Source organism: Melozone crissalis, unplaced genomic scaffold, assembly GCF_028551555.1.
Source record: "Melozone crissalis strain CALT ecotype California unplaced genomic scaffold, PUWL_Pcris_2 ptg000014l_1, whole genome shotgun sequence".
Classification (NCBI taxonomy): Eukaryota; Metazoa; Chordata; class Aves; order Passeriformes; family Passerellidae; genus Melozone; species Melozone crissalis.
The window spans coordinates 20,126,263-20,154,085 of NW_026535792.1; the positions used below are offsets into that span (position 1 = coordinate 20,126,263).

Consider the following 27,823-nt stretch of genomic DNA (forward strand, 5'->3'; position numbering starts at 1 on the left):
TCTTGATTCTCTACACAGGTATTTTAATTTTCTAGAAAATGAAAAAAACTAGCAAGAGAAATAGTTTTTTTACCTCTGTTTAACTCTTTGTCTTTTGAGGAGTATGTTCAGAGACAAGAGGACCTTGGTGCTCTTGCTGAAGGTATGAGTATATAACATAGGATGGAAAGTAGCATTAACAGCCTGCCATGGGAAGGTGACAAATACCAGACCTTAGAAAATGCTTTTAAAGTCAATCATTACTTCTGTTATGCCATTGAAGAGGAACGGAACTGCCACTACTGGAATTTCAAGTGAAACCTCCATACTTCCATGTACTCCTGGAAGTTATTGATTTTCAGTTTCATGTGCAGCCCAAGGTCCTGAATTCTGCTTGTGTTGTGTTTCTCCTGAGCCCACTGAGGACACACAGGAATCCAAGAGGCCATAATTAAGGAGGAAGTGCAAAGGATCCAAGAGAAACACTTTGAATTTAGGACATTATTGTTGAGTATTTCTGCATGGTTTTGATGATAAATATTGTTCTGCATAAAGCAAAATAGTTAATAATTCAATCTGATGGACATAATTAGTTCTTTTTACTCTGTGTGTGTGTCTTTCTAACAGTTATTTGTTCATTACTGTGATACTTCTAATATTAATTACTAATAATTATTAGCTTGAACTGCACTTCATCCCAAAAAGGTGTGTAAAAGTGCACTGATGTTGTCCTTTTGAAATGCTTATGTGATAGTGTAAAGGACATAAATCATTCCTGTGAGCCAAAATATAATTTGCTACTGTCAGAAGGCAAGTTAACAGTGTTACAACTTTGTGGAAATTTGAATGCATTCCACATTCAATTATTTTTAATAATAAGAACTGTAAATAACAGGCCATTTTGAAGCATAATAAATGATCCTTTCCAAAGCCTAATGATAGCTTACTTTAGTTATAGCCATTCTTTCATAGCAATAGACAGCTTTAAAAAATCATTCTTGCCACATACACATAATTTTAAGGAGCTGGCATAAAGTTTTGGAGTTAGTCCATTCATTTAATTTACAGAGGTATGGCAAATATTAGGAGTATCTTTGATGACCTAAATCTCATCTTACACAGAAAGCTGCCTTAACTTCTGGGTTTTGCACACAGTACTTTCTTCCCAGGTATTTCATATTCTAGAGATTTCCTTTCTACTTAGGGTATTGCTTATCCTCATTGATCAAACTCGTCAATCAGAGGCTAAAGATTTATGTTTAAAAAAATAAGATTAAAAAAATTAAGGAAGTATTTATTAAAAACTTTCCTCTGAATTTGCAATCTCTGAATAATATATTTTCCAGATATTAACTGGAATCCTAAAGAGTAATACCTTTTTTTTTTTTTTTAATTAAGTAAAGCACCAATTGCCAATTAGTCAGATTTGGAAGTTGCAAATTTAAAAAGAAACCAGCAAGATTTATTATATCATTCAGAGGTCAAAAAAATGCAGCATATTACTAGCATTAACTACAGCATTATAGTATTTTTTACCTACAAAATAGCAGATAGCTTTTTCAATTGAACTAAGCTTCAAATGTTCTGGAAAAAAAACCAGAGTGGAAAAACCAAGTTCCCTTCAAAGAAATCCATGTATTTTTCTGGCTGTGATGTGGCTGTGATTTTGTTGCTTGAAAGCAAAAAGATAAAAAATACTACACATAATAATGCATCATGAAAAGAAATGATTGTATAAACTTCAGTTTGAAACCACAAATATCTGGTGCAGATGAAGAATACAAATGGCTTTTTGCTATAATGTTTTGACTGCTTGTTGGTCCAGGTCTTACTACAGATAACAATGCCCCATCACCACAGTATGTGAGCATGTTATATGGAGGCCATAGCCATGGAAAACTCTCCAGATGGAATTGTGTCTGAGGAAAAAAAGAATGAAAATTATTTGTTTTGAGTGGCTATTTTTTTTCTTCAAAATTTGCTGGTGGTCACATTTATTCTTGAAGAGAAAGATGTGACATTCTTGCTTCCCACCTCTGTTCTAAAGGTCAATCATCAGCTGGCACAGCCTTTATTGTCCTTTTTGCACCACTTTATTTTTTTAAAAAAGTGTAAATTTCATGGTAGTTGAAACGATGAAAAGCTGTTTCTGGAATAAACAGCAACACAAACCAGCCAATTCTGCACAGCATAATGGGATTTTAATGTATTCTTCTTGTTGGCATAGTGTATTTCTGTGATAATTTTATGTGACAGCATAATTAAACTGGAAAACAATTCCCATTTCCTATGTATTTTATCTATTTATCATAATTTATTTCTTTACTTTCTTGCTCTGCTATAAATATTATTGTAAGGAGAGTTAAATAAGTTAAACCAATGCAATTACTTTTACAGATTGAAATTAACTTCATATATCAATTTATACTGGTTTGTATACAGCACCTACTATTTGCCCTGTACAAATAAATGCATTTGTTGCAGTATATTTATAGTGTCACTATGGTTTCCATGTTTGCACTCCTTTTGACTAATGTTCTGTATGTTAAAACTTGACACTTTAACAGTATTTTCAAACAATTTCATTCATTATCAAATAACCATTTATTACATTGTGGCAATTTCAAACCATTTACTGGACCCTCTAGACATTGCTAAACAATGATTTATCAAGGAGCGTGCAAATTTTACTGCTTATCACAGCAAATACAAAAAGTAACATTAAATACTGACTTGACAACAGACTAAATTATTTTCCTTTTTTAATCTTGATGAGTCATAGTTAGTAATAGCAGTTTGTAAATGCACTGGAAATTGAGGCCAATATTCTAGATTGCTCCATTACATGAGGTTCTTTCTGGTTTGCTCAATTTTTTGCATGCCTGAGGGATAAACTGAAGATTGTGGTACCCAACAGATGCATCTCTTACTGTCTTTATTTCCTAACGGCTCTTATGATTCCCCAACACTATCCTGTGTGACAGTGCTTTTCACATTTCATTTGACCATGAATTTAAGAAAATTCACCTCTAGCCAAATCTGCATTGATTTTTGCTTCCCTAGAGTGAATAGCAGTGAGGCAAAAGATTTTCAGGAAAAATCTCCTTCCAAATATTCTAGCCAATAAGTAGAAGTGATTGACTTTTCTATGTGGACACTGGGCTGCAAAATGTTGCACTTTTAACAGCATTCCTTGTCTCCTATTTCTATAGAATTTGAGATCCATTCTCTGTCTGTGAGAGAACTGATGCCCACAAGTGACAGTCAGGTCCCTGCAAGCACTTAAGTGCAAACCTTACAAGAAACAGTGTTTGATGGAGACATCCCCATTCTCAGAGATCTCATTAATTGCAGAACTCACACATTCAGCACTACACAAAGTAAATTGAAAGGCTTAAATATTCCAGAGGATATTCACAGAAGGGGTTTCAAGGACTTGGAAGTATTCCTCATTTGTGGGGTTCATACACAGAGTAAAGCTGAATAAATATTATTAACACTGAATTTAAATGATCCCTATGATCCCTAAATCAATAGTTTGGTATTGTTGGTTGAAGCTACAGTAACATTAAATAGCTCCAGAGGTTTTGATTCATTATCTCCAATTCAGGAGTGGTTATGAGGAGCCCTTGTTCTGTTAGTGCTTCCATACTAGAAGCAGCGAAAACAGCTTTTACTCATTAACCTAATAATGTCGTCATTTAATTGAAATTGCCACAGCTGTGAGCTGGTTCTGGTAAATCAGGCTGGAAACCGTGGTAGAGGAGAAGTAGCCAACTTTCTGCTCTGCACCCTGTGTCACAGGAGGGCAGCCTCTGCCAGAAAGGTGCACTTGGGCTGGAGCACTGTAGGGGAGTCTGTAGGACAGTCTGTCGGAGTGACGGGGGCCGCGCACGGTCGGGACGGACGGAGACGAGAGATCTCTGCAGCCAGGTCGTGGAACTGTGGGTTTATTGCAAAGGGCCTGGGTGCAGGCCCTGCTGGGAGCTGCCAGCCGCAGCTCGGAGCAGGCCCGAGAGATGAGAGGCTTAAAGTGTAAGAGAGTCAATGGCAAAGGTTTAGGAGCGGAGAGCATGTGGAAAGGAGGGGGTGAAGAAGTGCAGAGGGAAGACAAAGAGACAAAGAAAGAAAAGGGCGCGAAGGAAGAGCTCGAGAGCGGGCAAAGAGATAAGGGAGAAGAGAGATAAGAGAGCGCGAAAAGATAGGAGAAGAGAAACGGAAGAGAGCGAAGTTCCCATTACAAAACAATAAATTGTCTTCAGTGTTGAATATTCAGATTCTCATCAACCAATCTACTACAGCATGCATATCCTATAACATTTCCATACAACCTATAAGAATCACCACATTACCATACTGTGTTACATTTTAAACCCTAAATCTTACTCTTTGGGCCTTGTCTGCCAAGCTGCAGGGTCTGCTCTGACCCTTGCACCTGCCTGCTTGCAGAGGGTATTGTTTCATCAAGAGGGGATTACCTTCGGCTGGCCACACCATTGTTTTCCAGTTGTTCAGTAACTAAGGGATCTCAAAACTTGCTTTCATTTCCATCTCGCTTATAGTTTCTATATTCGCAAAATCTTTTGCCAGGCAATCATATTTATAAGGTTTTCCTGTTCCATCCTCCCCAACAGGGCACTTTGACAGCCAGTGCTGCAACAGCTGAGGTGCAGCATGAACTGGGGCCTTCACAACTGCAGAAAGGTAAAATCTTGTTTGCTTGTTGAAGGTCTTCCAAGCCCCAGCATAAATACTTCAGTTCTTTAATTTTACCCACATGTATCTTGTATGTTTAGCCCTAGCACCTCAAAGCGTGGGTGTTTCCTGTGATGTCAGTAAGTAACGTTTGGGCTTTGGGGGAGATGGACTGCTTTCTTGAGGTTTTATGTTTCTTTGGTTTTTGGTCGCCAGCTCTACTACTGTTCTCTGGGAATTCTGCTAGACTAGTAGGGTATGACTAAGCCCAAAGTATGTTTACAGAGTACACAAAGAATGTTCATCCAAAAGCAGTAAAAATTATAATTAATTTTACCCCAGCAGAACTGCTTACTTGTCTTCTCAAGTTTAACAGATAATTTCTAAAACTTATTATCTTTTCCCAATTTTTAGTCATTTTAAACATGCTACTAATTTAAACAAAACTGCCATTGAATTCAGAGAGGACAGATCAGGCACAAAAAGAAGTTTTGACTTTAACCAATCATTTAAGTGAAGCCAGAATAAATGAACTATTACATCAATGTCCCTGCCTATTAAAAAATCCAAAGAAGTGTCTGAGGACCCTGAGCAGCCAGGAGTAAGCATTTAATCATTGGAGAAACTGAAGCTGAGTTCAATCGCAGGACAGAGCAGAAGGGCTGCTCAGAAACAGATACCACCAGTTACAGCACTTTGGGCACAGATGCATCTATAACCCCACTCCAGTGGCCCTAAGGTAAGCACAAGTGTATTTACTTTCTTTCATTTTGGTCAGTCTAAGTGACAAACTCCTAGGATTTTCAGGTACTTTTACATCTAACTCTTGTTGATCCAGAATTGACCTAAGATGACTGATCTTGTTAGTCCATCTCCAGCCTCCTTTTCTCCACTAGTTTGCCTACTGGAGATTACTATTTCTTGCTTTCCACTGGTCAGATTAATCATATGACTTCTTTTCACCTATCCGTATGAAATCAAGCTTGAGGGGGATTTTTGAGTGGGTTTGGTTTTGTGTTTTGTTTTTGTTATATTTTGTGATAGACTTTGTATGTTACAATCTTCAGCAACCATCAGCTCTCAAGTGCGAGATAAGGCCTGATTAAGGCAAAAATGGTTTTTAATATAATCAGGGTTAACAGCACTTCCTCTTAGAATGCAGAAATGGAAAAAGAGTTATTCTCTGTGGCCAGCAGCCTGGGCATGAGGAGGGAAGTCATCAAGGCAAGCTCTTTCCTCACTTAAAGAGATATTATACAAAACATTAAACCCAATGAGGGTATCTGTCAAAATCTAAGAGACTTCATCTCTGCTGTTATCTACCTTCCATTATGGATTAATTTGACACTAATTGCAAAAATGATTTAATTTAGCTAATCTTCAAAAAATACTGTTAGAAAATTAAAATTAATGGCCAGGATAAAATCCAGCTATTCTACCTGAATAAAAACTTGGCCACAAAGGGCCTGATGCAGAAAGCTTAGATAGAAATTACCTCAAAAACTGCATTTAATACATGAAGCAACAAAGAGCTAAAAATTAATTTAAAGAAGAACATGACAGGTATCAGTGGAGGAAAAGTCAAAGTAGTGTACCAATGGAGAAGGATGGCAAAAAACAAATTTGGAGCATTTTAACTCTAAAAAGAACTTTGGTACTATATTTTTGGGACCTAAAAAATGTCAAGAAATTACACCCTTTTAATTCCACACTTTTAGTTATCCAAACAGCAGAACCTAGTAAATCAAGTACTTATTAACTGTGTATTGGACAAACCAGAGAATGTGATTTTTTAGAAGTAGTTTTGTAGTTCAAGAGTCAAATTTGAACCAGCAAACTAATCACAGCTTTGTGATGTTCTTCCAAATTCCTATTTTTGATAAAGGCGCTGTGTAACATGATAAATTCTCATCTGTAGCAGATGGCACAAGTCCCTGAAGATTCATGTGCCAGCTGTTCCCAGGCAGAGCACACCACACTCCAAGCACACTTGCTCTTTTCTGCCACAGCCTTGCTGTGCTGGCACTGGGGCTGGGGAGCATTCAGGGCAGAAGCTGTGTGTCACAGGCTCTCTGTGTGGCACATGTGTGACAGGTGACAGCTCCATACTTTGTGCTCCTACTACGAGTTTGTTCCCCTGTCAAGTTTAGCAAGACAGGCCTGCCTTGTCCAGGGCTCAGAAGGGAAATGTTCTCCAGCACACAGAGAGCGCGATCTCCTTCCTCCTGTTTACGTTAAATGAGAGGGTGCCATTCCAGCGTCTTCCCAGTGCCACCAGACTTGCCTTGCTTTACAATGCAGTGTGAAACACAACTGCCCCAGCCTGCTTGCCTTGTGCTCCTGTGTGCCCACTTAATGTGATCAGCAATGTGTACAGCTTGCAAGGGAGAATGAGGTTGATTCTAGCACATGGTTAATTAAGACATTACAGTTAGCTATTTGCTAGGCAGGCTCAGGGGAGTAGTAATAGGATATGGAGTCTTTCACCTTAAGTTCAGCCATTCTTCCCCCCAAATTCCCAGGTAGTGATCAGTAATTTCTCATTAACCCTGACACAAGCTGAAACCGACTCCATTCAGGCATGTGGATGAGTTCTGAGCACATGTCTGCCAACAAGGAGTGTCAGTATCTCTGGTAATTAAATTTCAAAGTGAAGAACCCCACTGCAGTAAGTGAGCAGCAGAAGTTGATGTTTCCCTGTGGCATTATTTTAACTCTTCTGTTGTTGTTATTGTCTCCAAACTCAACAGCTATCATAAGCTGTCATAATATCAGCAGATAGAGATTTAGGTTTTGAAGGCTACAAATTGACTATTGTTCTTAGGCTCCCCAGCAAGACAATTAATAGTAAGACCACGTAGAAGTTGGGAAAACATCATTTAAAAAATACCCAATCCAACACCTAAATTATAATGAATCTCCAAGAGGCCCCTAATTTCATGATCCTACCTGCTCTGCCAAGATGTAAAGAATCATTGGCTCTTGACATCATTCTCTTGCCAAAGGGCAATTACCTATTCTGTATGCATTGCCTTAATCATGTCAAGTTGTGTCCCATAAATTTGCATGTCTCCCAAGGAAGCACGGTGCATTGCCAGCAGCCTGATAGGCCAGATCAAAACAATTTCCTGGTGTGTGTTTACATCAGCTTTTGGCTTCTGAGCTGCTTTAGCTGTAGTTGCTCTGCAAAACAGCACAAATTCCCTCTCTCTGAACTGAGCTGCATCAGGGGTAGAGGGGGGAGTAAGCAGAATCTGGATGGATGTATCGTCCTTCCCAGAGCTGAGCAATGCCTTCTAGATTAATGAACTGCAAATCAGCTACACAAATGAAACCACATGCTAGAGATAAACACAGTCCTCTGAGATGGGCTTGTTGTCACAGTCAGAGAGGAGAGAGAGCACACACACATGTGTGACTAGGGGCGTAATGAATGCCAGCTTCCCTCCTGCCTCTCTGGGATATGTGAGAATGACAAACTCTCTGAGGAACAATTCCTTTGACTGGTTCGTTGAGGAAAGGAAACTTGTCATGCTGCCAAGAATAAAACTGCTCCTGGGCTTAGTTTTGAATTTTATAAAGTGAATAAGTGAAAAATGTATACACACTCACTTCAGACCCAAGTCATGAATAATTAAAAGAATATATAATTGTACCCAGCTTTCCCCTCAAGCTCAAGCAGCAGAGATATCTTCTGTCCGTGTAACAGGGCACTTCGTGTGTTTTGTGGTTTTTTGCAGGGGCTGTTGGAAGTGAGCTGAACTGAATCCATCCTGCATGCAGGTAGGAATTACAGCCTGACCATCACAGCACACAGAAACACAAATTGAGAACTCAACTGTTTCATATCAAGGAAGCTGCAGATTTTTTTGATTATGCTTAACATTTTCCTGGTGTGAGTCATCCACAATTGATACTGGATTTAGACCACAATATGACAAAAAACATATTAACACAGCATTATTGTAGACTTTAATACTGCAAATGGAAAAGATCAGACATTTTTATAAGGCACAGGAAGGTAAGAATGTTTACCATGTCAAAAATAAATATGCAGAAAATAACCTCAGAAAACAAAAGTTATCTGTATCTAACTACTTCCCTTTTCTGAGACAGGCACACTTCTCTGTACAAATTTAGGAATGTTGAATGAATGGTATACAACCACACATTGCTCTGCAATTCTACTGCTGTACTGGAATTATCTAGTGGTACCTACCTGGAAGGAGATGCAAGAGATCTGTTGCTTTTGTTTTTATGCCTTAGTCCCACAATTAATAAGTTCCCCAATTTTCAGCCAAAATGCAATTCAGGATTAATGTTCACTTTTCTTGAGGGGATAGAAGTTAGCAAATATTGTATGAATAGTCATGTATTTAGTACCTTTCACTCGCAATACAGAAATCTTATTTAAAGACACGAACAAACTCTGTAAACAAAACAATCCTTTTACATTCCCTCCCTTCCAAACACAGACAGAAAGTTTCTAATGGGTAGCAAACTGATTCCTTCTTCCTCTCACACCAGTATGGCTGATTGTAGCCAACACACTGTGATGCTCTCTGATAGAGAAAAAGATATAAAACCCTCTGAAAATCATACAGAGAGAGGATCAGTAGGTTGTATGGAGGTAATAGCTATGGCCTTGAAATAGCAAATGTGGGGGATTTTGTTTGACTCTTAGAAGGATGCACATTCTATTTTTGTACTTCTGCAGCTGAATTCCAAACACAAATTCTTCATGTAGACCTGGCTTAGAACTTGGCCAGAGATGGAAAACACAAAACACCAGAGGGGTGTGTTAGGGGATGTGAAGTGAAAGTGTGCTTAAAAACAAATCCACTACAGCATTGTGAGCTGCACCTGAAGTGGTTCAGGAAGCCTGGGAAGAGAGAACACAGGACACAGACTGTTGGATCAATAACTTAGCTCATGATATGCAAAGACTGTGAAACTCAGCTGTCATTGCAGTGGGACAACTGAGTGCAACACAATGGCTTTAAAGAGGAGATGATAGAAATATCAGAAGTGAAGCAGAATATTATACAGCACCTACCTCTTATCCAGGTATCTGAAAGCTGCTAACATGTTGATCTTGTCGTTTCATATCACTGTTGCCCAAGGCAGGAGCCAAATTATTTTTATGGACTACAAAAAGGGCAAAATAAAGCTGCAAAAAAACCCACACTAAAGTATCTGGATTTCCTGTATAGGGAAAACGGCAAGGAGGAATTCTGTACAAATGCAGTCTCCACATCCACCCCCACTGGGACAGACTTTCAAATTAATGTTTTCAAGTTCCAACATTTCTGAGCTGTTGCTTGAGCCACTTTAAAGGGAGATATTTCCACCCAGTTGATGGGGTTTTCTTAGATTACTAGAAAATGTTTTTCTAATATGTAAAATGTGAAAGGACTATAAAAAAGGGGAATGTTTTGTATTCTGCTACTTTTGATGACTAATTTCTATTTAAAGATTAATTGTCAATTATGTCAGACCCCAAAATTGTGTAACAGTTGATTTTCCCTATGCACAGGACAAAATGCATACAACAGAGCCTTATTCCTTCAAGCCTGTTCTCTTTGGTAATGCTTTCATATCAGAAACTGCTTATATTTGCAATTATCTTATGTTTAAAAACATAATTATTCAACATTCCCCAGTAGTTGGCTCTGACCTTTTGTTCGCTTATTTTCTCGGTTCAATTTGAACACTTGATGGATTTCCAGCTATCTTGTGCCACCCCGTGTAAGAGATGGGAAATTACACAACTTTCTGACCACTGTGACCCGAGTTTGGCATTGGAGTCCTGCAGATGAGTTTTGTGCACTTTGAAGACACTTTTCAGTTTATCAGCAACTGAGGCACATTTTAAAAAGTATTGAAATTGTTTAATATGAAAATTAATTTTTCTTAAAACGTGATTTCTTTATACTTACGCTAGTTCTTCCTTTACATTTGTAACTTTTACATGATAATGTATACAGCCCTCAGGCCATCTGCTGTGCACGATACTAGTTCTTTATGAATGTGTTTTCAATATTCTAATTAATATACCTTCATAATTGTGCTCTTTCCCGTTATTTGTACTTTTTTTATTTGCTGTTTGGTGGTGCTTTTTTTTTCTTTAGTGGTATTTTTCTTTCTCATGTTTTCCTCCATGCATTTTTTGCACCCTTATATCCCTTTTCGATTCCTTTCACACTTCTGCATATCAGTCACATTAATTCCAAGTTCATTTAGTACCATACAATAAAAGAAACTTTGCTGCTATTGTTGTGTCTATTGGGCAATAGATTAGCTGTGATCAAGTCGGTAGCTGTCTATATATTGTTAGTGGAAAGTTCTAAACCTTAGCCAGAACTCTAATTCTAGTTCTAAACTTAGTACTATTACAATTTGGAACGTGAAAGAGATAAAAGAAAAAAGATTTATCTACCTTTCCGTGGTTTTACTGTGATGAAGGTCTGTGTTTGGAATGCTGTGTTTATACAGGTGAAATTGTTAGCTGCAAATGGTGTGGCGATTCCGAGGTTTCCCTCGGTACTTCGGCTGCCGCTGTGTTAGTGCTGATATTGCCTGCGCTCTTTTCCCTCATGCAGGAGGTTCCGCTCGTGCTTTTGACACTCCTCTCACACCTTCTTGGGCTCCTGAAGCATCAGGCACGGCACTCCAGCCCTGCACAAACAACTCCGCGAGTGGATTTGACATTTTCCATCCCGTGTCCCGCGGGGGGCGGCCCAGGACTCGAGCTCTCGGGTCAGTCCGGCGACAAGCGGCACGGGCGGTGCGGGCGGTCGGTACCGAGCACAGGGACAGCAGCTAATGAGCGTTAATCACGGCCAGCCGAGGGCTGCCCGGTGCACGGCCCGTCCCCGCCGCGCTCCCGGGCGGTGCCAGCGCTCCTGGCCCGGTGCCGTCCCTCGGGCACAGCAGGGGCGGCCGAGGGCACTGGGCCAGCTCAGCCTGGAGGAGACTGACGGACGAGCTCACTGCGGGCTGCAGCTCGCTCCCGAGGGGCAGCGCAGGGCACGCACTGATCTCTGTCCTGTGGCCGGGGACAGGGCCTGAGGGAATGCCTGGGGCAGGGCAGGGTATCGGGAAAAGGCTTTTCGCTCAGAGAGTGCACTGACAGGCTCCTCAAGGCAGTGCTCACAGCAGCAAGGCTAACAGACTTCCAGGAGCGTTTGAACAACGCTGTGGGGCACGCCAGGTAAGTGTTACAGCGGCTGGGAGCCTCTCTCGGGGTACCTCTGCCCCCGCCCTCACGGCGGCCGCTCTGTACCGCCGCCTGCCCTCACGCCCGCCCTCACGGCGGCGCGTGCACCGCCCCCGCTGCTCACGCATGCGCACGAGTGTCCGAGCCGCGCGCGGCCCGGGCCGTCACGTGACTCGGGCGGCGGATGCGGTTCCGGGTGAGCGCGGGCGCGCAGCGCAGCGCGGCCCCGAGCGCGGCCCTGCCCCGCCGCCGCTCTCGCCAGGTACGGCCGCGGAGGGGCGGGAGCGCCGGGCCGGGAGCCGCGGGCCGGGTGCGGGCCGCGCGGGGCGGGCGCGGGGCGAGGTGGGGCCGCGGTCCGACCGCAGGCGCGCTGGGGGCGGCGGATTCCGCGCTGTGGCCTGGCCGGGGCAGCGGCGGCGGCGCTGAGCAGAGTCCCCGCGGCCGGGCAGCTCCTCGGCCCCGCTCGGCCGCGCCCGCCGCTCCCCCGCGCCGCTCCCCCTGCACAGGGAAGGGCTGCGAACGCGCAAATCTGCGAGGGGAAAATGCCCTGCCCTGCTCCGCCCCGCAGGGTTCCGCACAGCGCGGCTGTTCCGCTGCAGGCGGAGCGAACGCGCAGTGCGGAGCTGCCGCGGAAGTCAGCGTTGCTTTCCAGTGCCTTTGTCTCGGTTCCTCCTGATTTCCTGCTGCTAATGCAATACGCTAAGTAGTGGTTGATTATTTCTGGTTGACTTGTATACGTGTTTAAGTCCAACAAAGGAATATCTGGGCAGGGTACAAGTTCTTAGAAGTTAGTGTTTACCTTTAAATAAGTTTGAGTGGTGCATAAATACAGACCCTTGTGTTGCTCTGCATGTGGAGTTAAAAGTAGTATCCTCAGGAGAAAAGCAAGAATTTTCAGAAGTTTTCTCTTTTAGCTGTCTGACTTTTCTGACTTTGATGCTGAGGGAGAGAGGAAAGGAGACAATTGATCTGTTAGTAACTATAGTTCTTGCATGGTCCCTTTTTGCAAACTTTCACGTTGTAAAGTCTCGAGGGCCATCTTCAGGTTTGGGAAACTGGTCTTGGATTTATGGCCAATCTGGCCACGTTCTAAAGACCATTGAAATTTAGAAATGGCAATGTGCTGCATCCTGTGGGTTTGTGTACCAAAGATGTGTCTGTTCCTTGCTTGAGGCTTGCTTTAAAATCAAATGTGAAAATTACTCTTAAAAACACCTCTTTAATGCCTTAAACCTGGAATTAATAGTGTCTGAAACCTGGAATTAACTTGACACTCAGTTAATGTTCCTGTTGACACAATAAAGGTGAAATGTGGGGGGTAGAATGTAGGCTAACCTTGATTTGAAGTTGATTTTGACATTTTGTGGTGGAACAGTTTTCTGTTCTTTGCCCATTAGGTACATTGAAAAAATGTAAAAATGTAAAGTTTTAGTAAAAATGCATGACATTGAAATTGTTCTGCAAAGTTAAACTTTGTACTTATTCTATTTTAGATGTGAGGGTGCTGATCAAGTACTGAATATAGGTATAAGTATTGGATAGGCAGATGCAACCTTGGAAATGTCTGGCTTGTAGTTATTTGTGCATTTGCTTGAGAACTCAAAGGTGAAAACCTAAATAACAATTTTTGCAAGCAGCCTTTAACTTCATGAATAAAATGATCTCATGCTTTCTGTTGTCCTTCTGTCCCACCTCTGCTGCCACCCTGTTTTTTGGGTATTTGGGAGAGACCCAAGTCTCTGTTTAGCTCTACTGTAAATTTTTATAAATGGCAATTTTTAACAGGCTTCTTAACGTTGCTGTACTTGATATTCCAGAACCAACCAGCTAAGGCAGCTTGGTATTAATGAGAGAACTCTGAAAGCTACCTATTTTTTAAGAAAAAAGGATGAAAACACTGATGTTTGACCTCTGATGCAAGCAGTGACATTCTTCAGATGCAAACTTAAGTAGGTTGGACCTGCTCTTCTGGAATGGAAATTTGTTCATTAGCTGTAGTGAAAGAGCAGTAGGTTTGAGTGTTGTGTTCCTTTTTGTAATACCATCACTTGCCTGTTGAGATACTTAAAAATATAAAAGGCATTGAAGAGTGCTGAAGTCCAGTGGCTCCAGTAAGAGAGCAGAACCTCCTGGCAACCCTACATTCAGATATTCTTTGATGTGTTGAAGTTTCTGACCTTTAGATAACTCTCCATCTTCCATTTCTTTATGTAAAATAGAAAGTAATGAGCAATGGAGGATAAGATCAGGCTTGCTGTTCTTAGAAACCAAACGTTTTTGAGCTGACCATGAAGTGTGCTAGGGTCAGGTAGAAATTATTTGCTTTTTTTCTACATGACTGATAAATACTTGCATTATTAAAATTTACGTTTTTTCAAGTTACATTTTTAGATTTTAGATGTACAGCTGAATTAAAAAGGCTTTGACATTTTAAAAACATGTTGGCAATGCCACAGCAGGAGTAGAAGGAGTATTCTAAACTCAGCTTTAGTTTGCATAAGCAGAAGTAGATTTTTTTTTTTGCCTGCTAGTAAGCATTTAGATTTGTTGATGTGAAATAACTTTGAAGTCATCACTTGTCTAACTTTCTTGAAAAGGTTGCCCTTCCTTCTTAAGTTCTCATTCTTCTAGTTGACAAATGATAGTGCTTTTATTGGTGAGACTTAAAGTCAAGACATCCAAACCAGCTACTTAGTCTGGGTGTAAGTAGGATGCTGAAAACCTAAATTTGGTCTTATCTGAAGTTGAACTCCAAGCTTGCCTTGTAATTTGCTTTCAGGTGTCCTGTGTGGTTCTTAGCAAATGATTGCTTTATAGTCTACCTCAATGGGAAGCTGCTGATGAGAATTCTGCCAGTGGTGTGAGGAGTGTTCCATAGAAGCACCTTAAGTTTAGATAGCAGCACCAGTAGCTTTTAAACTCTTCTTAGTCCAACAGGCTTATCCCAGGGTGATGAAGTGCAGGTAGAAATGCTTCTGCACTGAAAGGCTGTCCATTTGGAATGAACAGGCGTTACTTGGTGTTTGGGATTCTTCAAATGTGTGGGAAGAAAACTGTTCAAGTCTTGGAGCAAGCCCCTGCTTTCAAGTGTCTGAGAACTGGATAGGGAACACAGTGCAGGCCAAGGGGAGCATCTTACAGCCACCACACAGTGACAGGCTTGGGGAGGGTGATGTTTGGGTGTTCTGACTGCCAAGTTTTTGTCCTTCAAGACGAAGTCATGAGTTAAGGTTTTCTTTCAGGTTTGTAGTCACCTGCATATTTGCACCAGCTGGTTCATTCCATGCTGCTGGTAACCACTGCCTTCTCCTGACTGCTGAGGGCCCTGGGGAAACTCCTTGGGCTTCATCCCAGTGTCCTGAAACAAATGCACAGAGAGCTCTGCACACATTCACTGTTACTGCTGATCCAAATGTGACCTTCCCTCTGAGCAAATATTTCAGACCCACTGTTGCAGCCAGCAGGTTGGGGGCCAGGAGTACCCACACCTTGTATGCTGAGAACATCAGCTTGGTGAGAGGCAGGACTTGTTTCCAAGCAGTGCTTTAGTCAGGACAAACAGGGAGAGCTGGGAGGGCACTGCATGGGGCAACTTCTCCACACTGCTGAAGAAAACAGCTGAGAGGTGCAGGTGCTGAATGTCTCAAACAGGGGGAGTCTGGCCCTGAAGAGGAACTAGGTTCCTACCTTCTAGAAATTTTATTTAAATTTTCTGGGTAAGGGAAGCAGGGAAATGTCAGTAAAACAGGCTTAACTTGAGATCATTAGTGTTTAATTTGCAGCACTGCAGTTTTACAAAAAGATCACTTAATTTTTCTTTATTAATCAATTTGCATAGCGTAGCTTTAAGCATTGCAGGACATTTTAAAATCAGGTCAGGAGATGAAAAATTGGATTTGTCATGAAAGGAAAGCTGGTCCTACAGAAGAGTAAGTGTAATTTGGTTTTCACCCATGTAAAAAAAAATTATATCTCTTGTCACAGACGCATTTTATGAAAAGTCCTTTCCTTAGGATTTTTTTCTTCTGAAAAGCCAAGAGGCCTCAGGAACAAAATGCAAACAATGGTTATCTGCTGCTGTGGAATGCAACAGGTGCATCTGGGATTGGTCTCAAGTGGTTGTTTTTAATTAATGGCCAATCACAGTCAGCTGGCTCGGACTCTGTCTGAGACACAAACCTTTGTCATCATTCTTTCTTTTTCTATTCTTAGCCAGCCTTCTGATGAGATCCTTTCTTCTATTCTTTTAGTGTAGTTTTAATATAATATATATCATAAAATAATAAATCAAGCCTTCTCAAATATGGAGTCAGATCTCTGTCTCTTCCCTCATCCTGTGACCCCTGTGAACACTGTCACAATCTCTGGGTTAATAAGCAGTATTGGTTGCATTCAAACTTTGCACTTACTGCTGTTCTGTGTTGATTGGTTCTTTGCAAAATATCATGGGTTCTTATTTTGATGGATGTTGGTTTTCTTAATTCCTTCATTGATAATTTTACCTGTTTCTGCCAATCTTTAGCGCCGACACAGCCAAGAGCTTCAGCTGGTTTGGGCTTCTATGTCAGCAGAATGGTCTGCCATGTTCTATTATTGGGGATTCCTCGTTGCTAGTGATGGGTGAGCCTGAAAAACGGCAGCTATACTTGCACATCATAGGGTGAGTTCTCCAAAAACACTGTCTTAAGTAGTTATGTTTAAAGTGTTTGGGTTGTTTGTGGGTTTTTTTTTTTTTTCCCTTTTTAAATGGCTTGTAGTTGAGATCTGACCATCTGGACTTTTTCTCAAAATATACACTTGTTAATTATCTCCTATAGAATCTAGAGATACATCTGGTTTCTTACATTTTGTGTAATCTGAGTGAACTGCTGTAATCATAAATGATAGGAACAGGTTGCTCAAGGCCTTAATTTTAACTGAGGGGTTGATCCTCCTTGACTGCATTAAATCCCTTCCAACCTAGATTATTGTATGATAAACCATTCCCACAAGCAGTTTTGTATGGGGGGGAAAAAAAAAAAGTAAAATGGAAACAAACAAAAAACTTTTCCCTGTGGTGTTTATTTTTTATTCTGCATAATACCTCAACTTGATGATAAGTTAAAGGATGTGTTGGAAGTGTGGGAATTACCACAGTATTGAGCTAACACCTTCTATTATGTTCCTGCAGCTCCTCTTTAGCCCGTTGTGCTGAAGACCAGAGGTTCTGCCTGATCAGGAGTCTCTGTTAGCAATTGAAGTTAGCTGGAGAATGGAAGGGGTTGAGTTTAAGGAAGAGTGGCAAGATGAAGATTTTCCAAGGTTTTGAATTCTTTTTTAAAGTAATTTGGCTCAAGCACATAACATCAGCAATAAGCTACCTCTTGGTCTTCCTGGTGAACTAATACTCAGTAATAATCTTGCAGTGATTTCCATTAATAGAGCAGTTTTGAAAAGGTTTTGTGGCATATTTCTTCAGGATTGCCACTGGTGACGTTTCCAGTGTTTTTAAATGAAGATTTCTAAGCTTGGCTTTGTTTATTTCCTGTGAAAATATTTTGCAACTACATTGTTTGCATATTACTCCCAGTGCCTCATGACCCAAATATTTCATTAAGCAAAATACTGAGGAATGGCTTTAAAAGTTAATGCTGCTACTGATGCTTGGGCCTACAAAAAAATTAGCTTTAGATGCTTTCTATGATTAAACTACTTCTGTACTTTATTTCACATCAAATTTTGTCAAGCAAGAATATGACAAGTTTTCTTAAGGATGACACACTGGTAGTAGTCAGTGTTTTGGTATTTGTCACGGGATGGGACGGTCACTTGAATGCTGTAAAGGAATTTTCTGCTGCTTTGGTGTTTGTTTACTGAAATCTTGAATTTAGGCTATAAGTAAAGTTAATTCAGTACTGACTTTACAGTGGGTCTTTGTAGTAATGTGTAAGTCTTAATATATGGCATTAAAAAAAAGTCAAAGCAGGTTTGTAGCAATAATTGCTTTGTGTCCCAGGCCCCTGCCAGAGGATGATCCTGTTGAGTCTGATGCATTGGCTGCAGCTGGAACAGAAGATGAAGCTGGTAAGAACATTCCACTCCAGTCCAGCTGACTGCTTCCTCCTTAAAAGGCTGCTTTAAAGCACCTTAGTGTGGGGGGATTTTATGGCTTCTTTTGTTTTGGGGGTTTTGGTGTTTGTTTTTTTGTTTGTTTGTTTGGTTGGGTTTTTTTGTCTTGTTTTTTGGGTTTTTTTCTTTGTTTTTTTTTTTTGTTTGTTTGTTTGTTTTTGATTTTTTTTGTTTTTGTTTCATTGATAGGAGTTTTGGAGATTTTTGCATGTAAAATTTGTTTGGATTTTGTCTCTCTGCTTTACTTGCAGCATTTCCAGTGCTGGATTGGTAATCTGATTTTATTCCTTGCTTTCAACTCCTGTCTAAATCATGCCAATATTTGCCTTGTACCTCAAAACATTTACAGTACAGATTCTTTAATTTTATGTCCTCACTGTTGTCTGTCAGTCTTTTTTTTTTTCAGCTGGTATATAATTTTCCATTTTATCAAAGATAGTTATGATGTCACTGAAGCCTAACAAAAGCAAGTGCTAGGGACATGAATCTCTTGTATTATTTGTGAGATTTATTCAGTGCAATATCTGGAGCAGCTGCTGGGACACCTGGATGCAGCAGGCAGGGGGAGTAGTGTCTGCCACCCTGCTCAGACTGTGTGTGTGCAATGGGTAATTTGAGAACCTTTACCTGCTGTTCTTTCCATCCCCTATTAAAGTCTTACTCCAAAGATAGCTTGTTTAAATTATGGGCATCAATTTATAATGCATTATGAGAAAGAACTGTGCTCTTCTGTCTTGGTAATATGCTTGTTTAAAGTTGCTTTAGCAATAAAAATAATAAAATAATAAAAAAATAATTAATTTGCTTTCTTTAGATACAGAGGGTAATGGAACCAAATTGAGGAAGAAACTAATGGCTCCAGATATTAGCTTAAATTTGGATCCCAGTGAGGAATCTGTTTTTTCTGATGACTTGGATGAAAGTGGAGAGATTGATTTGGATGATTTAGATACTACTTCAGAAAATAGCAATGAATTTGAATGGGAAGGTGAGTATTTTGGTTCTTTTGTCTGATGCTCTAAAATATTTTCTTGTGTGCAGGCTGACTGTTTCTCTAGTAAGAAATAGCTATGACTCAGTAGTACAAGAGGAGAAATACAAAGGTAGTGATTATATTAGGAATTAGAAATAGATGCAGTGACTTTTTAAAGAGCAAATCAGACCTCATCTGCTCAATAAACAGGCAAGCAGTTACTAGCTCTAACTGCAGGTAAACTTAGGTAAAGATCATCTACATATGCATCTATAAGACCTGAAGGTGTGGAAAATCCTCTACTGCAGTAAGTTTTTCAGAACCATACAACAGAAAAAAGTACCCAAGGTATTTTACATGTGTTAGAAATTAATTTTAAATGGAAGGAGCCAAACAAAGGGATATAGATTAACTACTCAGAGATTGATGAATTTCAATTTAAGGAGGACTGAATAGTATTTTTAAAAATACTAAGTAACACCTGATCTCAAATCTTCCTGTGGTGACAATGACAAAATCTCAGTAGCATTAGAATATGCATATTTCCAGATTGACTAGAGGCAGTAAAAGAGCCTCTATTTTATGTCAGGAAATTCTGAAATTACTTCATAGGAATTTAAAGTAGCTATAGCCACACTGGTAATGATCTCAGTTTTAAGACATTAATAGGTGTTATATATTCTAGGCAAAACCTGGAGATTCTAACAATTTTTTTTTCACAGAAGTGTTTTGTGTAGGAGTTAAAGCACAAATTTTAAGCTTTGAGTTTAATGATGTCTTAAGGCCCTCTTTATGGAAGCCAAGAACAGTTGTGTTGGGCAAATTGTTGGAGTCTCTAACATCTGTAAACTTCATGGTTTAGGAATGTCTCTAATAAGTAAACATGTAAACTCAATTATTATTTTCTCATCCTGAAAATAAAATAATTTAAATTCCTGAAGTTCTCTGTTCACTGTTATGTTTGAAACACTGCCTGTGGAGAAATAGACACTCTTTAAAATAAGGAGGTGGTTTTGGTTTGTAAATAGCTAAAGGCATATTGCAGTGGAAGTTTTCTTAACAGAGACTGTGTGTTTAAATTTCTAAAAGGATTTTCACTGTTTTAAAGAAGAATTGGTGTTTATGGTTGCTTTTGCAGTCATGCAAAGGAAATGTTCCGGATGTTTGTGTCTTGTTTTTAAAAGTGGCTGAAAAGGGTTTCTGTCTTTTCTTCCTTTAATGCTGCTGCCTTCATTTTCCTGGAAGGATAGTTTCAATTAACAGCTTTGTTTCGGGAACAGACAACTAACTTGCAGTAGGTTTTTCTCGCTTTGGGTAAGGTCCATGCAACAAAGTCAAGAATCATAATTTCATTGGAGCAAATTGTCTTACAGATTCCTGTCAGCAAAAATTTCATCTATTTTGATTGCACATGTGAATTAGATTTAATTTCCAATAGATTTGTCTGCATGTCTGCTTGCAAGGTACCTCAATGTTTTGAATCATGCTTCATGTAAATCTGTGATCAACCTCTGTAATTCTCATTGGAGTTAACCACTTTGTTTATTTTGGTGAAATTCATTGGGCTCTGTGTTCTGAAAGCCTACAATTAATTAGGCTTCTCCATGAATGGAAATTTTTCACATAGTTGTAATAGAGAAAATTGCAGTCAACAGATAACTGCAAACATGAGTGTGTTAATTCAAATATCCATGACATCAGAGGGTGTGTCTGACTGGCTGAAGAATACCAAAATACATTAGATAGCAAAGTGGTTAACTTGTGTTGTAGCTGATTGTCACTGTGCATGGTATTCATAATGGGTCTTCAACATGTTCCCATTTTGGCAGATGATCTTCCAAAACCAAAAACTACTGATGTCATTAGGAAAGGCTCCCTGGCTGAGTACACTGTGGCAGAGGAGAAGGATGACGGTCGCCGCTGGCGAATGTTCCGGATCGGAGAGCAGGACCACAGGGTGGACATGAAGGCGATTGAACCGTACAAAAAAGTTATCAGTCATGGTGGTAAGGATTGGTGGTGTGCTCTGGGGAACTGCTGAGCAACTACTTCTTTATCTGAGTTGGAGGGGCACAGGAAGAGCTTTGGGCATGAAGACTTGTAGTAATTAATTTGTTGCAGTGTTAAAACGTGGTTGATAAGATATTTTTTTCTCTATTAAACTAAAGTTCCAAAATGTACTCATGGTCACGTGTACTAAAATGCACCTGTGTAATGAGATATATTTACTCTATCCTACAGTGTCACTGCTACCTAAATTTTTGGTTTCTAGACTATTGAAAACATTAACTGTCCATCTAGTAAAGCAGAAATAAATTCATGGCTCTTCCCAATAGTCTGTGAAGTTTAGGTTGGAAGAAAAGTTGATTAAACTTTAAGAACATAAGATACTATTAAATCTACTGAGGTTGTACACTGAAATGTTGGTTATAGATACAGTGTTTGATTAACATCAGCTTCAGCTGTTGCTTTAGAAGTAGACAAACTTGAAAAAGAGACCTTGATGTTTTCTGTAACTGTATGAATGTGTCCATATGGATGTGTGTACATCTCTTTAAGGTAAATAATGAAAAAGCTTATGCATAAGATTGTGTAAATGTAGTTAGTGCATTGTCACTTTTGTCACTACTGCTGCTTATTTCTTTTTAGGTTATTATGGTGATGGGTTAAATGCCATTGTTGTGTTTGCTGTTTGCTTCATGCCTGAGAGCAGCCAGCCTAACTACAGATACCTAATGGACAATCTATTTAAGTAAGTTATCCTCTGCCTTTCTGGGTTTTTGTTATTTTTAATATATTTGAGCACTGCTAGGAATTACTTTCAGATGAAGATTGTGGATATTGAAATTTTCTTTGCTTGTCTCTCCAGGTATGTAATTGGCACTTTAGAGCTGTTAGTAGCAGAGAACTATATGATAGTTTACCTGAATGGTGCAACAACACGGAGAAAAATGCCAAGTTTAGGCTGGCTTAGGAAATGTTACCAGCAAATTGATAGAAGGTAAGAAGCTCTGCAATATTTTCTTACAATATTCACATGGTCAGACATAGACATATTTAGGAAAAACTGCTTCTTCTGGTTAAGATTTGATGAAGGAAATTGGTGTATTGAAAACCTTTTCCTAAGCTAGGCAATGTGGGATGATGCTACAAACATGTCTGGTAGTGTTGTGTGATGGATTTTTTTGTTGCTTGGGGGTTTTGTGTATGCTTTTTGTGTCTGTTGTTTTCAGGGTGTTTTTTTTAGTGAAAATAGTATACTTTTAGAATACTGAATATTGTTATACTGTAGAATATCCTTACAACTTAATGTATTACATATGATTTGTAGGAGAAGTCCTTTGTGAACCACTTTATCATTAGGTCTGCAAAGATATCCAGAGGAGCTTCTCCTTGGGATGTTACTTCCTTGTCAAATTGATACTGAATCTTTAGTTTTTATTTTACAGTTGTATAGTATTTTTTCCTCTGATGGAGGTTGACTTCTAATAATGGGATGTCAGAATACTGTGTTTATGTGACAGCTGTGCTTCTAAAAACATACTTCTTACATATTCCAAAACCCCTGGTCATGCTGCCTTTTTGTTCCAGTAATTATCCCTTGTTTAAATCCTTCAGGTTAAGGAAAAACCTGAAATCCTTGATCATAGTTCATCCTTCCTGGTTCATCAGAACTCTCCTGGCCATCACAAAACCTTTTATTAGGTAATGCTCTGGGAGCTTTTCTATAAATAATTCTGACAACTGTTTGCTTTGAACTAAAAGACTGTTTTAATATTGACCTAATGAAAAATGTTTAGAGTTGTAACTGTGCCCTGCATTTGTTCTTCCACAGCTCAAAATTCAGCCAAAAAATTAGGTATGTCTTTACCCTGGCAGAACTAGCTGAACTCATCCCCATGGAATATGTTGGCATCCCAGAGTGCATAAAACAGTACGTTTCATTATTCAACATCTTCTACACTGATCATGCTTTAGGGTGTTGTAATCAGTGTTTGCTTTGAATGTAACACTTGGCACATAGTGACTTAACTGAGGTTACTGCTCTGTCTAGGAGGAGTGTCCATGCTAGACCTCATTGCTAAAGGCAGTTTGGAATGGAGTAGCATGGACAGCCAAAATGTTCATGTATAGTCATTTTCACAGTGAGCTTTGTGCAATTACTGAGTTGTGTGTAAATTAAGCCTTCTAGAGAAGGTCTCGTTCCAGTTGTTCTGCACCTTGGTGGGTATATAAAACTGGTTTGTGAGTGAGAAATTGTGGGCATGTTGATGCTGAAGTTATTTATAAGTCTTCTAAAGTGTTTTAATTAAAATGTGGAACAAGTTAAGTGCTGAAATATCACTTGAATTGGGTTTTCATTTGAAAGAAAAGCACTGATGGGAAAATGCTGAATCCCTACTCACTACAGTTCTAAACTACTTTGGTAAAGAAATGAAGACAGCATCAGTGCAAGTTTTTTTTCCTTCCCATCCAGATAAAAATAACCATTTTAACATCAGCACAATTCTGCTGGCAAACAAGATGATGGTCCTTTTGTCTGGAGCATTTGTGAATGCAGTAATAGAGTAGAAACCATAAACTTGGGTCTTAAGAATACCAGATGAAAACACTAACAGTGCTGATGACAGCCTGTTAGAGGGTGTGACACAAACCCTGTGTTGTCTGCATTGTAATAGGTGACACAAACTGGGGGAAGGTGGCACTGAGGGCACAGCCTTGCTGGACAAAGCCTCGTGCCCCCTGCAGATGGCTGCTTGTTTCAGCAGCCATCCAGCTGCTGTCACTCCACAATTTAACTCTCTGTAAGACAGAAAAACAGTTTTCATGAGGTGGGAGTGAAACATGTGACAAAGCTGAGGCAGCCTTGTGCGGTCTTTAGAATTTTTCGTCTGGGGTTTTATGGGTGTCTTATGAATATTCAGACTGTCTTTCTGAGTTTTAAAAGATTTCTCTCTGTATTGATGAACCTGTAACTGTTCTGCAAAGTCTAGACATGGTTAACTTAAAGAGTTAATTCTCAGATTTCTGTGGAGGATTATATCTGGCTTCAAACTGTCATGGCTTTAAATTTTATTGATGAATGCTAACAAGAGGTTGTATTGAATTCATTTGTATGTTGTAGTAAGTAAATCTTAATGGGTTTTGTTTAATGCTAATAAATGTTGGAGGTACACTGGTTTTTTTCTTAATTATGTCAGTTTCAAAATTAAGTTTCTGCAGACCATTGACACTAAAACTGGTTTGCAGCTTCTGTTGATTTTGGCTTTTATATGTTACATTTACTGAAATAAAACTTTTCCTCACCAAGGTATGAAGAAGAAAAGTTTAGAAAGAAACAGAAAAGGTATATTCATCTTTTGATTAGGGTTGCATCTATATAAGACAATTTGCACTGCAACTAACTCCCAGTTGATTGGCTTGCATAAAGGAAATAAGCATTTGTAAATATAAACATGCACTAGTGCCCAAGTGTTTCTGCATGACAGCAACTATACTGTACTTGCAGGCAGTATGGAATCTGTAAGAACTCACCCTGGGTGTTCAAACAGCTATTTGTAAATAGTTTCTATTACACTTTTATGTGAGATGCTCACTTTTAAGGAGATACACGGGTTCTCAACTTGAAGAGGCAAAAGTAGTGCTTCTGTGTGAACCCATTGAAGCAAATGTCATTGTTTCTAACAGGAATTGATCTCTGGAGATGAGCTGTACTTAGCTAAGCTGTAGCTATGCATTAGCAGAGATGCAACTCTGTAAGAAGTTCTAATACTGAATCTTGTATTTTTGGTATTTGCTACCTTTTTAGTTATTAACTTGCATAGATGCAATCTAAATTAGTATTTTAGTGCTGTTTGTATTTGCAGTGCCTGTGTTCCTTCCTAATAAATACTTTGTTAATCTCCAGTTTCCTGCTAACTATTCAAGCTATTCCACAGCTGATGAATTTTTTGAATGGATATGTTATTTTTGCACTCACTAACAAATTGACTGAAAGATTTTGCTACTAACTTTGGAGTTTTTTAAATTACTTTTCCTTTGTGTGCCTAACTATTCAGGAAGGCTTATTGTCTAAATTGGGTAGAGGAACACTGAGATTGAAGTAAAAGGAATTTAAATTATTTCTGGAAGCTCACATGTAAATCTAGTCATGTGTTGAACATTTTTCAGGAATTACTCCAATTAATTGATAATGTAAAAAATCTACAGTAGAACAAGCACTTTTTTGTGTCCCTGTTGATAACTTCACCTATACTACCATCACTTTTGTAAAAAGTAATACGTTCTTCAGTGAAAATTAGATATAGAGATCACAGGCAGAATTGGACACTGAGCCTTCAATCAGGTAGAAGGCAGCTCCTTTTTATGGGTTTGTGGCCCAGAGGAGCTTTCACTGTTTCTATCATTTTGAAAAACTGGCTGGTTATAGTTTGAGAGACTGGACAGGTATGTTAGACAGATTGTTAGAGGTAATCTCTCACTTTAGAACTGCTGTTGGTTTTAAAATTAATTTACCTCCATGCACAACTTATTTGCCAGAAGATGTTATCAAGACTGTAGCTTGTTCTTACTGTAAAGAGGAAAAGTACAATTTGTGCAGGGGTTCCAATCCAATCATCCCCTGGCTTCTGCAAAGCAGCATTTTGTTTGCTGGTCCCAAGGCAGATAGTAAAAAATAAGGTACAAAATCAAACCCACTTTTATCAGCATGATGGTGAATTTTTCCAGGGTAATTGCAAGAGTCTTAGAACATAACAGAAAAATTATTGCAGTTAAGGAGCCTCTTCACTTCTGTTAATTCAACTAGTGCTGTTACCTTTAATGTTAGAGTAATTAAGCCAAGAAGGTAATTAATTCAGTGCTTATGAATTCATCAGTGGTAGTGCTTGCCAGTATTGTCATGTTACCTGTACTGTATTTCTGTTTGCATTTGTTATTATGAGCACAGGCCATGCTTTTTTCTTCTGTAGTCAAACTTGACTTGCACTTTTCAAATGCTTCCTCTCAAGTGCTGTAGTTACTTAAATGGTTTGCTAACAATTTTAATTAATTTTTAGGGGGTGGTAAGAAAATAGATATTGAAAAGAACCCAAACATCATGACTACATTAAATAAAAACCTTAATTTATTATTTATTTACTAAAACTTTTCCCATATAAAAGCTTTGTGGTTTCCTGTTAAGGTTAATATTTTTTTCTTAATAATATGAACTGTCAAACTATGTTAACATAGTTTAATCTTACTGCTTTCTTTGCTGAGCAGAGTTGACCAAGAGCTGAATGGAAAACAAGAGCAGAAAAGTGAACAGTAAGTTTGGAGTCCAAACAAGACTGAAGAATGCCCAGATGGAAGGATGCTGTTTGTGCTCCATTACAGTGCATTCTCTGTGTGTATGTATTATATAATCTGTTGCAAAAGGTGCTTTGGATTAGCACACCATGAACTGCTTACTGCTGTATTGGTTTGTCTTGACTTTACTTGCTGTTTTATGTAATCATTTTGTACTGCTAAATGGCAAAGAACCCTATGTTTTCAGAGGATGTTCTTGCAGCTGTTTATCTAAATGATGCATGTTCTTCAGTAAAATATTTATATACCTAAATGTTAAAGGAAAGAGATAATATATATATTTTTATGACTGAACAGTATATTGTGTGTACCTGCTGAAGGAATTCATTTGCAGGTAGACAAGGCCATAAGTTACTTGTTCTTATTGTATAAATCTGTTTTGCTGTAAATGGTCAAGTGCATTTCTTTGTTGTCATGAAAACTTGTTTGGATATTAACAATCATTATTAACTTGGCTTTCACAAATACAGAGATCCTTATTTTTGTTCATTTCCCTTACACAAGCTCACTCCTTTACCTCACCAGAGTGAGCTTCAGCTTTGGTGTCCTTCAGTGCATCATTCAGGATGCAGAACTGCAGTTCTGTGGGTGGCACTTTGTTGGCCAGGAGGTTTAAGCCTAAGCCACAAAAGCTGAACTGACTGGTAAGATACCAGACTTTTTTCAGTTGAAGTTGTGAGTTTAGATTCTGCTTCAGTATGTCAAGACTGTCCCAGCTAGCAGTGGGAAATGAGTTCATTGCAGTTCTTTGTGGGTGAATCTTGATTGTTACTGATGGGAACTCTGGCCATGCTCAATAGAACCTGGGAGCTACACAGGTATTCTAGCCACAATACCATTTCTTGGGCAGAAATATGAGAAGTTTTATGCAACCTGTGTCATTCTTGTAGATGAAACGTGCGTTTCTAAAGTTGTTAGGCACATGATACCAGCACTAATTTATCTTTTAAGAAGTGTTTTAAAGGTTGGGGTGTTTTCCCTCCCCGCAGTGGTGGTAAATCTGTGTCTGCAAGAGAGATTGCAGACTCAATCTCTTGTGGTCTTCTTGGACACATTACTAGTGTGTCTAGGCTTACTGGGACAACAGTAATGCACTGGTTGATACATTGTAAAAGTTTGTAACATCTTTTGATAAACATTGCATTTTCCATGTAAGGGCAGGTGTATGCGAATAAATTCATTCAGGAGTTGAGCAATTTCATGTTGTAGCAAGTATGTTAAATCTTTGCTTTTGGTGTTTATTGTGCTCACAGTTTTGTCTTAATGCTAAAAAATATCACTTTTTAACTATATTTAATGTTACTTATAAAAAAAGAAGTTATGTTCAACCAGATTATTACATGACACTGATAAATAGCAGTTGTGAGATATTCCCTGGTCAAGACTTGCCAAGTAACAATTAATCCACTGTCTCCAGTGATACCTGCATAGACTCTGAGAGCATATGGATGTCAGGTGAGGGAAAACTGCTCATGTCTCTGGAGGTTTACTCAAGTCTG

At 39.2% G+C, this 27,823-nt stretch overlaps 1 protein-coding gene across 4 annotated transcripts; it reads left to right on the top strand.

Moving 5' to 3' along the window:
• The first annotated feature begins 12,094 nt into the window (after positions 1 to 12,094).
• Positions 12,095 to 27,333, top strand: BNIP2 (BCL2 interacting protein 2). Of its 4 annotated transcripts, XM_054272497.1 has the most exons (12): positions 12,095 to 12,155; positions 16,416 to 16,553; positions 17,064 to 17,194; positions 17,889 to 17,956; positions 18,816 to 18,989; positions 20,804 to 20,980; positions 21,624 to 21,726; positions 21,844 to 21,975; positions 22,593 to 22,679; positions 22,810 to 22,908; positions 24,286 to 24,321; positions 26,238 to 27,333. In XM_054272497.1, the coding sequence occupies exons 3-12, from the start codon at positions 17,145 to 17,147 to the stop codon at positions 26,284 to 26,286; spliced, it is 975 nt and encodes a 324-aa protein (XP_054128472.1). In that variant the 5' UTR covers positions 12,095 to 12,155; positions 16,416 to 16,553; positions 17,064 to 17,144; the 3' UTR covers positions 26,287 to 27,333. The 4 variants fall into 4 exon arrangements, with proteins under 4 accessions (XP_054128472.1, XP_054128475.1, XP_054128476.1 ...); XM_054272500.1 differs by lacking the exon at positions 24,286 to 24,321; XM_054272499.1 differs by lacking the exon at positions 12,095 to 12,155 and having other exon boundaries at positions 16,256 to 16,553.
• The last annotated feature ends 490 nt before the right edge of the window (positions 27,334 to 27,823 follow it).

What these genes read in the sequence shown, in the direction of transcription:
- BNIP2 (XM_054272497.1), top strand. Translation starts at nt 17,145, where the DNA reads ATGGAAGGGGTTGAGTTTAAGGAAGAGTGGCAAGATGAAGATTTTCCA. An exon ending in ATCCCAGAGTGCATAAAACA is followed by an intron (nt 22,909 to 24,285) that starts GTACGTTTCATT and finishes TTCCTCACCAAG; the next exon opens with GTATGAAGAAGAAAAGTTTA. An exon ending in TTTAGAAAGAAACAGAAAAG is followed by an intron (nt 24,322 to 26,237) that starts GTATATTCATCT and finishes TTTGCTGAGCAG; the next exon opens with AGTTGACCAAGAGCTGAATG.